Source organism: Xenopus laevis, chromosome 5L, assembly GCF_017654675.1.
Source record: "Xenopus laevis strain J_2021 chromosome 5L, Xenopus_laevis_v10.1, whole genome shotgun sequence".
Taxonomy (NCBI): Eukaryota; Metazoa; Chordata; class Amphibia; order Anura; family Pipidae; genus Xenopus; species Xenopus laevis.
The window spans coordinates 161775863-161789255 of NC_054379.1; the positions used below are offsets into that span (position 1 = coordinate 161775863).

The following is a 13393-nucleotide window of genomic DNA, read 5'->3' on the forward strand; positions in this document are numbered from 1 at the left end:
AAAATCCTTTGACTTCGATATTTGAAGTCAAAGGATTTTAATTCGGCAGTTGAATATCGAGGGTTAATTAACCCTCGATATTCGACCCTTGATACATCTGCCCCCTAAAGTCTACTAGAAAATAATGTAAACGTTAAATAAAGCCAATAGGCTGGTTTTGCTGCCAATAAGGATTAATTATATCTTAGTTGGGATCAAGTACAAGCTACTGTTTTATTATTACACAGAAAAAGGAAATCATCTGGATTATTTGGATAAAATGGAGTCTATGGGAGACTGTAATTCAGTTATATCCACTTTGTTTATATTAATAAAGATTATCTCAACAGCTTTGGAATGCAACCTCTTGGGTTACCCTCTAAAAGTTAATTGGCAGCAAAACAATAATAGATTTTTCCTCCTACCTTCTTCGAATCCATTGTGCACCAATATATCCACAGCGAGGATCTCAGTTTTACAGTTTTCTGACAGCATGGCCTCCATTTCCTCTTGTATCTAATGAGAAAAATAATAAGAAAGGTGAGTATTAATGTGAATTAGTTCTATACTATAGCAGTGGCTGCTATTGGAATATCTAATTTTCTAGGTTTGAAAGCTCCTCTTTTTGATTTTCCACTAATGATATTATCCTGATCATCAACTAGACTATCAAAATTATAGGCTGAAATTGTCATTCTATTGAGTTTGAATATAACATTCTATTGGCTTGTTACTGAATGTCAATAAATGCCATAATATGTGTATAATATAGAGCATTAGGAGGGTGTGGCTAACAACAGGTAGGCAGACTGGGGGGGAGACACTGCTTTGTGGTGTGTGTGAATTGAATATTGATATGTTATTTTTTGTGGTTTATATGCACCAATAAATGTTTTTAAGCGAGAAACTGTGCATGTCTTTGATATTTACCTTGGTTTAATTGGGCTTGTGCACAGTACTCGCTGTATAGACAGCAGCTACCCCATAATTGATTTTAATATAGAGCATTCAATCTCCTAATGTACAGTAAGTCCCTAATAAGCCCTGACCTTATTAATGCAAAATGCAGCAGAGTGAGTTATACAGGGAACTCTGAGTATCACTCATGTATTATAAGGGATAATGTACCCCCTACTGTAAATGATAAGGATATTAGAAGTCACTGAAGGGTTGTTCTGTGACCATATAAAGACACAAGGCTGCAGGCTGAGTTATACAGGGAACTCTGAGTATCACTCATGTATTATAAGGGATAATGTACCCCCTACTGTAAATGATAAGGATATTAGAAGTCACTGAGGGGTTGTTCTGTGACCATATAAAGGCACAAGACTGCAGGCTGAGTTATACAGGGAACTCTGAGTATCACTCATGTATTATAAGGGATAATGTACCCCCTACTGTAAATTATAAGGATATTAGAAGTCACTGAGGGGTTGTTCTGTGACCATATAAAGGCACAAGGCTGCAGGCTGAGTTATACAGGGAACTCTCAGTATCACTCAGGTATTATAAGGGATAATGTACCCCCTACTGTAAATGATAAGGATATTAGAAGTCACTGAGGGGTTGTTCTGTGACCATATAAAGGCACAAGGCTGCAGGCTGAGTTATACAGGGAACTCTGAGTATCACTCATGTATTATAAGGGATAATGTACCCCCTACTGTAAATTATAAGGATATTAGAAGTCACTGAGGGGTTGTTCTGTGACTATATAAAGACACAAGGCTGCAGGCTGAGTTATACTGGGAACTCTGAGTATCACTCATGTATTATAAGAGATAATGTACCCCCTACTGTAAATGATAAGGATATTAGAAGTCACTGAGGGGTTGTTCTGTGACCATATAAAGGCACAAGGCTGCAGGCTGAGTTATACTGGGAACTCTGAGTATCACTCATGTATTATAAGAGATAATGTACCCCCTACTGTAAATGATAAGGATATTAGAAGTCACTGAGGGGTTGTTCTGTGACCATATAAAGGCACAAGGCTGCAGGCTGAGTTATACTGGGAACTCTGAGTATCACTCATGTATTATAAGTGATAATGTACCCCCTACTGTAAATGATAAGGATATTATTTGTCACTGAGGGGTTCTGTGACCATAAAAAAAATAAGTTCTTGTTTATTCTCCCTGATAATGTATTCTTTAGCATACTTACTTGGTCAGCTGTGGAATTTGTGTGCAAGAGATTACTTGTTGCATTTCCCCAACAAAAGCGGAACCATCCTTCTCCAGACAGAGTCAGCATCTAAACTCAAAAGCACGGTTGCCTATAAGTTGTCAGAACTGAGAATTCAAACCTGACATCCTACAAAATATATTGGATAATACCCATATTCTTTTTACAGGTGCTCCTATGGGCAAATATATAACACTACATGTAACCTTATTGCTCAAATATATCTTCTTCATTTCTCAAAACTAGTCTTATACACTTTCTCAAAACCTGACTTCAAACCTGTCCTTAGGGCCCATCAGCACAACATGTCATGTTGGTTAATCTAGGAGGGCATGCTTAAATCAAAGGTTAATGAAGACACTTGGATTAAATAATATGTAGGGTACTCGACCCATTCAAACAATGACCAGAATTGCTTGGAGTTGATTTTGATGACCTTTAAAAATTGAAGAGAGTTTTTGGAGCTTATTTATGAGTTACTCTTCATTATAGTGAATGAATCTACTCATCTATGGCAAGGCCTAGTTAATCTGATATCTATGAACCCCCAAGAGAGACTTTCCACCTGGATTTCAGGAAGCCGAGAGGAATAAGCCACAATCTGATGCTTTTCTCTTTGGTAACTACTGACAATATCAGAGTTCAGCCACGTGTTGTGAATTTGAAGTCCTATTCTCATTTCTGTCTTGGACCCTCTTCCATGCTGCAACAATTCTATGTAGTATTTCTTCCCTTGGACGAGGCTCATTTTGGGAGATTTCTGTTGCCACCTCTCGTCCCATGACCATTCCCAGTGGTCAGACCATGAAGAAACACCATGAGGTATTGAGCCAATCTTGGCCTGGAATCAAAGACAGAATTAGACTCCCTAGTTGGTTAAAGAAGTAATGGATTAAGGGGGTTAAGTATTAACATAGCCAGTATAGTAACCATTAAGCAACCATTAAGACTGTTACCCATCTATTGCTGGTAGAATCATGAAAGCAAAGCTGTGATTGGTTGGTGCATGTCATGACAAACATTAGTCCGTCAATACATTCAATCTGTGGGAAGGGAAAACCAATTGAAACTGCTAATAACATGTCCATCCATGTTCCCACCCTACCTTAGATTCAGCATACTCTCCATCACTGAGGTACAGAACAGCCTTGTTATCAGCTTGGATCCAAAATGTGTAATTGTTTGTCTCTGGTGCCACAAAGAAACCACTTAGTCGGGCACTGGGCAGAGAAGAGAAGCGTTCTTCATTAGAAACAAGCAATGCATGTTATCATTCCCAGGCTAATAACGAGGGGCACTTTACAAAGTGCAGGGAAGGGTACAACCCCCAATGTTATTGCTCATTGCCCTTCATTTTATAGAATAATCCACATTTTAAAGCACAGAAATTTGAATAACCCTAAACCCAAACCCCCGATTCCCCTAACTTGTGTATCATTTAGATGTGAGCAATTCATCATGCTCACCTGAAAGATTGGTTTGATTTAAAGATAATATAGGTTGGAGAACTGGCATTGGGTGCCCATGTGCTTCTGTAACCAGATGAATTGCCTGTAAGATTCATTTCATTGGTTCCATCCCACAGTTCATAAATCAGCCCTCGGTTACCTAACAGGCAGGGGAAGAAGCAAGAAAATGCAATAAATAGAGGGAATTTAGTAAAAAAGAAGACTGGTTATTGCAGTAGGACTATGCCCACAAGAGGATGGGCAGTCTTGGGTGACAAGGAAATTCTTTCTTCTATGATAAGCATAAAGCAAACGGGGCCTGAAATCTGTCTGCTTTCTCTTACAGGAACAAAAGCTAACACTTTACTTGCCTAAATAAGGAAAGCATCATCTCGAATCTAGAGCGTCTTGGCATATTGAACACGTCCTTAATTATTGAACTATTTCTAGATATTGGCCAGTGAACTAGGGGTAGGCAGAGTAAGCACATGCGTAGGGCGCAAAGCTAGGGGGGCACCAGGCACCACACTTACCTTCTCTGGCACCTACCCCTAGTCCAGTCCCCTTTCTCTCCATCCATTCTCGCTTCCAGCCAGTGCCACAACTGGCCAGGTTGCCTTGGGCTCCTGGCCAGCCTGGCCCCGGCTCTGAGTGTACTAGTAGAAAAGGTTGGATCTCCTTGATGTATCAAGAAGTTAACTGTAGGGCCATATAGCTGTTAACAGAGGTGAGTAACTATAAGGAAAACCTATAAAAACTTTCCTGAGTGTCCAGTCATTGATGTGACTGGAGAAAATGAATGTAATATTTACAGGGTTATTTACAATCTTAATTAATCTGATATTTTACATTAAAAAAAAAACCACGACCAAACTCCCATGCTCGATTTTAGCTTATTTATTAATTTGAAAAATATTAGATAAAATCGGAAAAATTTGATAAAATCTAATGGCTAGAACTTTTCTGGCTTTTTTCCTCAAATTGCTTGAATGTTTTGCCCAAAATCCCCGAAAAAGTTGGATTTTTAGGCTAAACCCAGTACAGACCATGAAAACTTCAAATTGCGATAGGTGCCTCTCCCATTGACTTATAGAGGACCTTAATGGCAGGTCTAAGATGGATATTTGATTTGGGCTTTTTGCAGCATTGGGGTATAATAAAACGTAAAAAAAAAATCTCTAAATATTTGAGCTTTCTAGTGAAAAAAAACATAAATTTTTTCGAGATTTCACAACAGGACTTTTAATAAGTAATCCCCTTAATCTCTTTCTTTCTCAGGAATCAGATGATTTCCTCAAGGTTTGAGATATTGGTCAGTTACTAAAGCTGTTTTCCTCCAGGAATAAAACATTCCTGGGCCAGCACTTCTTTGATTTTTTGAAAAATTGGCCGTGCACCCCTGAGATTGCTTGATTGGAGTGCGGATACTGAAGATATATTATTATATACATATATATCCGAGTCCTTCGTTTCTGGAACCCTTTGAACAATGGACAGAGCTTGGCACAATATGAAATGCAGTAAAGTTGACTCATGTAAATAAGGATAGAAATCAGTACCTGGATAGGGAGCCTTCGTCCTTGTAGGTTCAGCTTCTGTTCTACACACAATGATTCTGGGAGACATGAACCTTATCTTGCAAGGGATTCCTAATAATTCAGAAAAGACCATTCTGTGTCACTGTCAATCCAATAATATTATTATACATTCTTCTGGCAGAGAGATATAAAGTGTGTTAGTGACTCAAATCTTAAATATTGAAAAGGAAAAACGGAGAAACCTGGGCATCAGGGACTTCTACCCCGTGAATTTGTTAAAATGGAGTTAGCCAATCATTAGCCTAGATTAGAAAGCAAATGACCACGTGGTGATTGGCTACTGGTTATTGAGTCAGAAATAGATTGTTCTCCTCTATAGGCCCAAAAACTGTGGCCTTCAGAATTTATATCTGATCAGGGCTTGGCCCCTTAAGGTGGCCATAGATGTAGAGATCCGCTTGTTTGGCAATGTCACCAAATGAGCGGAACTCCCCCCGATATGCCCATATAAGCTTCCAGTCTGTCGGAAGCTTTTATCTGCCCATTTATGGGGGCCTTTATTTGTGCTGACTCCTATACTGGGTAAATCTACATTATGACCATTGTTCTCTGTTGATATATTGTATCTTGGCCCCTTATTTATCAAAAAGGAACTGAGAATGGTCCCAAATGGTGGCCCTTACAAGAGGCAGGGTGTATTTAATGGAAAGTGAGTGTCTCAGGATGATGCATGGCATAACTTGGCATGGCACTTGTTAGTAAATTAACCCTGTAACTCAGTTATGCCGCCTTGTTGCTGTGTTACCTGCAACTCTGACGAGACAAGGATACTGGAAGAAATTGCCCACAATGGTAATGTCAGTGCCACCTCTTGAGCTCCCGCAATCTGGAGTCACAGAAATGATTTCTGTAGAAAAATCGAAAAAACATTAGGAAACCATACCTAATACCCACATTTCCTAAACTGAATAATGGACCAGGCTACACTGCCACAACCAAGTCCATCCAGATAGCCCACCCCTGTAGAACCTAGCACTTTGAAGATGTCTGCACATTGGAGCTTTTTGCCTTCCTTTGGGTCAGATGGAACAGACCTATCATCTGGGTTCTTTGGGTGTCACCTGTATTCATACCCCAGTTTGGGTGGAGCAAGGGGGAGTGAACAGAGTGTGGGTGTGGCTTGTGCTTAACTGGGTCAGATGTTGGGAAGAAACTGGGCATGTTGTGGCAAAATGTCTCCTGGATTTCATTACTCTCAGCCAAGGGGTTATTTACTAAAATCCAAATTAATCTTATTATTTTAATTAAAAATCCACTGCCAACTCCCATCCCCATTTGAACTTATTGGGAAAAACCTAATAAAATCGAGCAAAAACCCAAGTTGTCCCATTTTTGTTGGACTTTTTCCCGAAAAGCCTGATTTTATTGGGTTTTTGCCTGGAAAGCACAAATTTATCAGATTTTCGGGCTAAACCTACCGCAAACCACAATACCTTCCAATTGTCATAGGGGCGTCTCCCATTGACTTGTACATGACAGGTCTGAGATGGAGGATTTTCAGATTCAGGCTTTTAATAAATCTCGAGTAAAAACGTTTTCCCTCAAAAATAAAAAAAAAATTTTGTCCCCAAAAAGCACCACCAGATAAATTAATAGTTTAGTGTTGTGTGTCTGTATTTTCAACCTCATCTATAGGTATTGGATCCGTTATCTGGACACCCTCTATCCAAAAAACTGTCTCCCAATTTTTAAAAATGAATCCCCTTTTCTCTGTAATAATAAAACAGCAGCTTGTACTTGATCCCAACTAAGATATAATTAATCCTTATTGGAAGCAAAACCAGCCTATTGGGTTTATTTAATGTTTACATGATTTTCTAGTAGACTTAAGGTATGAAGATCCAAATTATGGAAATATCCGTTACTGGCAAGACCCCAGGTCCGACCATTCTGGATAACAGGTCCCATCCCTGTACTTGATCCCAACTAAGATATAATTAATCCTTATTGGAAGCAAAACCAGCCTATTGGGTTTATTTAATGTTTATATGATTTTCTAGTAGCCTTAGGGTATGAAGATCCAAATGACAGAATCTGGGAAACCTCAGGTCCCCAGCATTCTGGAATTGGATAACAGGTCCCATGCCTGTATTATGTAAAAATGCATGGAATCTCTTCTTCTGTTTTAACCCCTATAAAACCTAAAACCATAGCATGGAAATGTTGAGCAGGAACATACCTGAGTGTGTCTGGAAGATAAACAGTTCATGTTTTGCACTTATGTGCCACGCGTCTTTGCTCACTGTTGACCTGTCCATAAAAGAACCACAGAGTCGTTTTCTGATAATGTTGATTTAGTTATTCTCAGGTGTGTTTAGTTTACTAAAATGTACATAATGCAACAAGCACTTGTAAAAGGGTGGTTCACTTTTAATTATACTTTTAGTATGTTATAGAATGGCTAATTCTAAGCTACTTTTCGATTGGCCTTCTTTTTTTCTTAATTGTAGTTTTGATTGATTTTCCTTTAGATTTAAGATTTCAGATGGGGGTCACTGACCCCCATCTAAAAACAAATGCTCTGTATTGTTATTGCTACTTTTTATTACTCATCTTTCTATTCAGGCCTCTCCTATTCATATTCCAGTCTCTTATTCAAAGCAATGCTTGGTTGCTAGGGTCATTTGCAACCAGATGGCTGAAATTGCAAACTGGAAAGCTGCTGAATAAAAAGCTAAATAATTCAAAAACCCACAAATAATTAAAAAAAAAGAAAAAAAAAAGAAAACTGATTGCAAATTGTCTCAGAATATCACTCTGTACATCACACTAAAAGTTAAGAAGCCTTTTAAAGTTCTTGTAAGCAGTGCCCTCTGATCCGATTCTCTTAACTTGGTTTGTTATAAATTAATTAAACTTAATGTAACTTGCTGGTGCTTTGCTCTCCAGCGTCATTATGGGAATAAAGGTTATTATTTCTCAGGCTGCCCTCAAGTTCATGGCCTTCTGTGTAATTAAATATAGTGATGGGCGAATCTATTCACCAGACATGAATTCGCAGCGAATTTCCACTTTTCGCCGCAAGCAAATCAATTCACTAAACTGTGTCCACAATTCGCCGACAAAAAATCTGCTGTGTGAAAAAATTATTTTGACACCCGTTGACAATAATGCATTTCGCAAATTTTTCGCACAGTTTCACCCACCACTAATTACAGTATATATATAACAGCCAACATAGGGAGGTGGGTGCTATAGTGCCCTCAACTGATAGACATTGGGGACTGAATTATACATTTTCTGTACATATTGGCATATTCTGATGGAATTTAGGGGCCAATTCATTAACTTCGAGTGAAGGAATAGAAGAAAAAAATCTTTGAGTTTCGATGTGTTTTTTTGGCTACTTCGACCATCGAATGGGCTACTTCGACCTTCGACTACGACTTCGACTTCGAATCAAATGATTCGAACTAAAAATCGCTCGACTATTCAACCATTCGATAGTCTAAGTACTGTCTCCTTAAGAAAAAACTTCGACCCCCTAGTTCGCCACCTAAAAGCTACCGAACCCAATGTTAGCCTATGGGGAAGGTCCCCATAGGCTTGGCTGACTTTTTTTGGTCGAAGGTTAATCCTTTGATCGCTGGATTAAAATCCTTCGAATCTTTCGATCGAATGATTATTCCTTCGATCGTGCGATCCAAGTATTTGCGCAAAATCCTTCAACTTCGATATTCAAAGTTGAAGGATTTTCATTCCCAGTCGAATATCGAGGGTTAATTAACCCTCGATATTCGACCCTTGATGTATTTGCCCCCTAATATTCTATGGACTTAAATCATTCTTTCCCCCCAAGGAGCCCTTTGATACTGGTGACCGAGGTTAAATTCCCTTTCTCCCTTACCTTAAAGGGATACTGTCATGGGAAAACATTTTTTTCTAAACACATCAGTTAATAGTGCTGCTCCAGCAGAATTCTGCACTGAAATGCATTTTTCAAAAGAGCAAACAGATTTTTTTATATTCAATTTTGAAATCTGACATGGGGCTAGACATATTGTCAGTTTCCCAGCTGCCTCCAGTCATGTGACTTGTGCTCTGATAAACTTCAATCACTCTTTACTGCTGTACTGCAGTACTGTGATATCACCCCCCTCCCTTCCCCCCTCCCCCCAGCAGCCTAACAACAGAACAATGGGAAGGTAACCAGATAGCAGCTCCCTAACACAAGATAACAGCTGCCTGGTAGATCTTAGAACAACACTCAATAGTAAAAGCCAAGTCTCACTGATTCAGTTATATTAAGAAGGAGAAATAACAGCCTGCCAGAAAGTAATTCCATCCTAAAGTGCAGGCACAAGTCACATGACCAGGGGCAGCTGGGAAATTGACAAAATGTCTAGCCCCATGTCAGATTTCAAAACTGAATAAAAAAAATCTGTTTGCTCTTTTGAGAAATGGATTTCAGTGAAGAATTCTGCTGAAGCAGCACTAGCAACTGATGTGTTTTGGTAAAAACATGTTTTTTCCATGACAGTATCCCTTTAAAACTGAATCTGTTAGTTGATGTTTTTTTCTGGAATTATCTAATGGCCTTATTATTTTGCTCTCTTGTAATAACAACAAGTGCCATTTTTACTAGCTGGGCCAGTAAAATGCCAGTTTGGCGGCACCTTAAATGGATTATATTGTGTAGGTTTGTAAAGAGAAAGAATAGCAGCCATACTTTCCCTTGTTGAAGATGAAAAAGCTGATATTCTGGGAACCTACAAAGGAAAAATAAAAAAAGAAACACAGTTAGCTGTTATTCAAGGAGGAAAAATGTTTTCTTCGTTTGACGTATCTTGTACAAATTGAGCAGCTCTGGTGACGGTGCCTAGATATGTAATGTAACTCATGAGAAGACACAGGTAGGGTTGGGATATCTTGAAGATCCAGGTTCCTGTTGAAGTGTAAATTGCTGAAACCCATTGCAAGAAATGTAAACTCTAAGGGGATGATTTATCAAAGGTCGAGTGTTAAAGTTTTTTTACCTTGAATGAACTCGAATGATCTTACTTAAGAAAAAACTCGAATGTGAAAACCCAATTCTTGAGTTCCAGTCTCGCAATTGATCGACTTTTTGGCAAAAAAAAACCCCTCAAATCACTCGAATCATCAAGTTTTCAGGCAAAACCATCCGAAAAAAAAAAAACACATCAAGCAATGGCCTCTTCAAATGGTTCAAGAGACACTGCCATTCTACGGAACCTGGACAGGTTTGAGATGGTGTATTTTAATATTTGAGCTATTTCCAGGGTCGGGGTATAATAAATCTAGAATATTCAAGTTTTTTCTTTAAAACCTGATTTTTAACCTGAAAATGTGAATTTTGACCAAAAAATACAACTCGAAAACTTTAATAATCATGGAAAAAACAACTCGAACCTTAATTATGAGCATACTTGCAAAGGTTGTGTTTGTGGGGTTGAACTTCAACAGCAGAAAAGCTCTGAGTCTTCCATTATTTCTCTCTTTTGTTTCCACTCACAAGTGTCTCATTGTGAACCTCTGTAGTCATGTTCAGCTGATAGCTCCATGCCTTTCCATAGTGAGAGAGGTCATGGGTTTTTAGTTGGGCTAAAAGGGACCAGGATTTATCCTGTCTAACCAATAGCAATGAGCAGCCTTACCCTTCCTACTAGTGCTATTCTGAAACATAAAATTTAAAGGACTGCTTTTTTTTTACTTTGTGAGATGATTGTCCTCAAGAGAAGGGTAGAGGTCTGATGCTTTCTTGGAAGTAGCTTTGGGATTGTGGGTAAATTCAATTATTTTTCTATTTACCATACATCATACCCACCAATGTAATTTCCTTGAATATTACATAGTAGGGATCCAAAACCATTCTTCACATGGATAGGATAACTGGTAATAAATAAGAAGTGCAAATTGTAAGTGGAACATTGAGTCAGGCTACAAACTCTTACAATTACAATGAGTCACATAGTACAAGTTGTTACAAAGAAATAAGGACCTCTCTTAGCAAAGAGTTGGTGAGGCAGCTTGAATTTGTTCTACTGAATATGCAATGCAAGGGGCTGGACAATTAAATTGAGGGCAGGCAGGATAAAATTGCTCAAGTCTCACTATACCCCACTGCCTATTTGTGAAGGAATTTATTGGTGAGGGACCACCAGCACAGAAGAACCAAGGGCATGCATGGCCTCACCAAACTGGAAATGTATTCTCTTATAACTACTGCTCAATGTGTAAGTATGAAGCCCCAGAAACAACTGATAATAAGGAACATATAGAACGTTATCACAGGGGGGGATTGCCTTGCCAATGAATCCTAAAATATTTAAGGTCCTTCCTTGAAGGTCCAACCTTTGAATAGAAACCATCTTAGCTCATGAAATGCATATTAAAACAGAATAAATAACAGTGTAAAAGTTGTTCATTCATAGTTTCAAGTATATTTAAGTCAGCAAATACATATTCATGTCAAATCCCACCCTAGATGTCCTTCCAGCTGAGCTTTCAGTTAAGTTTAGAACAGTGATCCCCAACCAGTAGCTCATGAGTAACGTGTTGCTCTCCAACCCTTTGAATGTTCCTCCCAATGGTCTGAAAGCTCGTGCTTATTTTTGAATTCCAGGCTTGGAGGCAAGTTTTAGTTTCATAAAAACCAGGTGCAGTGCCAAACAGAGTCTCGATGTAGGTTGACAATCCACATAAGGTCTACCAAATGACCAATCACAGCACTTATTTGGCACCCCAAGAATATTGAACTGTCAATTCTAGTTTTGATCTTATCTGGCCTTCAGGATAGTCTCCCCTGTCACTACTCCATGTTCCCGCAGGAGTTGTTTACATTGCTGTCTCTATTGTTTCAGCTTGCAATTAGTCTTTTAAGTTTGATCATGTTGCCTTGCATAATCAAGATGGTGAATTCCAATTCGTATAGAATTTATAAACAAAGGATAGCAACAGAAATGTATTTAAAATAATTGCTTATGATATGTACAGTAAGGGCCGAGACACACATGGAGATTCGGGGGGAGATTCAGTCGTCCGCCGACAAATCGCCTCTTCTTCGGGTGACTAATGTCCCGGAACAGCCTTCCCGCCGACAATGAATCAAATTCGCCGACGGGATGGCACTGGAAGCGATTTGTTTTCCGAAGTGGCCCAAAGTTGCATCACGATTTCATTTCTAGCCGGCGGAAAGGCATTGCGGGGAGATTAGTCGCCCGAAGAAGAGGCGATTTGTCGATGGGCAACTACAAACATATCTACACGTGTGTCTCTGCCCTAAATGGGTTTTTGGAGAACCTACATGCTTGTAGAGTCATTCGTTAACGAACAGATAGTGAACCAGCCGTCTCTTTTTGAATCCAAAATGACAGGACTGTAAATAAAAGCACAAAAAATTAACATTGTTGTTGGGCTAATGTAGTGGGCCTGAATAAATAAACTGAGCAATGTAAGCCACCCCCACCCAGAATTTCTATGGCCTGAAATTGTATTGACGTCGATGATAAAGGTTTGAAGCTGCGATAAATTTAAAGGAAAACAAAATCCTAAAAATGAATAGGGCTAAAAATGGCATATTTTATATAGTGAACTTATTGCACGAGGCTAAAGTTTGAGCTTGTCAATAGCAGCAATGATCCAGGACTTCAAACTTGTCACAGGGGGTCACCATCTTGGAAAGTGTCTGTGACACTCACATGCTCAGTGGGCTCTGATTGGCTGTTGAGAAGCTAAGCTTAGGGCTCGTCACTAATTATCCAGCAGAAAATGAGCTTCCCTGGCTGTAATATAAGCTGATGCTACAGGTTTGCTGATTATTAAATTCTGATGCTAATTGCACTGGTTTCTGTGCTGCCATGTAGTAATTATCTGTATTAATTACTAATCAGCCTTATATTGTGACATTTCTAGTGACAGCAGCACAGAGCATGTGCAGTGAATCAGCAGAAAATAAGATAGGAGCTACTGGGGCATCTTTGGAGACACAGATCTTTACTGCTAAAGGGCTGTGGTTGCCTTAGGCTGGTACAGAAGCACAAAGCATGTACAACATTTCTACTTCTTTAGTTAAGCCTTAGTTCTCCTTTAATTCAGAAATTCTTGCATTTGCATTTGGGGTGTTTCTATTGAGGTAATGGGGGTGTTTACTTTTAGCAAAGGCCTATAGTAGCACTTAAGACGGCAAACGTATGGGCAGATGCAAATATTACCATGATA

The 13393-nt window shown here is 39.0% G+C and overlaps 1 protein-coding gene across 1 annotated transcript in view; it reads right to left on the minus strand.

The window, feature by feature from the left end:
- pkhd1.L (PKHD1, fibrocystin/polyductin L homeolog) overlaps positions 1-13393 on the minus strand; it is a 329488-nt gene that overhangs the window by 306593 nt on the left and 9502 nt on the right. Inside the window, exons 8-18 of the mRNA XM_041563601.1 lie at positions 12480-12551; positions 11001-11065; positions 9885-9924; positions 7395-7465; positions 5961-6062; positions 5177-5266; positions 3636-3777; positions 3275-3389; positions 2735-3010; positions 2149-2238; positions 405-495 (exon numbers count right to left, since the gene is read on the minus strand). Of these exons, the coding sequence (XP_041419535.1) occupies positions 405-495; positions 2149-2238; positions 2735-3010; positions 3275-3389; positions 3636-3777; positions 5177-5266; positions 5961-6062; positions 7395-7465; positions 9885-9924; positions 11001-11065; positions 12480-12551 (1154 nt within the window). The remainder of the gene's footprint in view (positions 1-404; positions 496-2148; positions 2239-2734; positions 3011-3274; positions 3390-3635; positions 3778-5176; positions 5267-5960; positions 6063-7394; positions 7466-9884; positions 9925-11000; positions 11066-12479; positions 12552-13393) is intronic.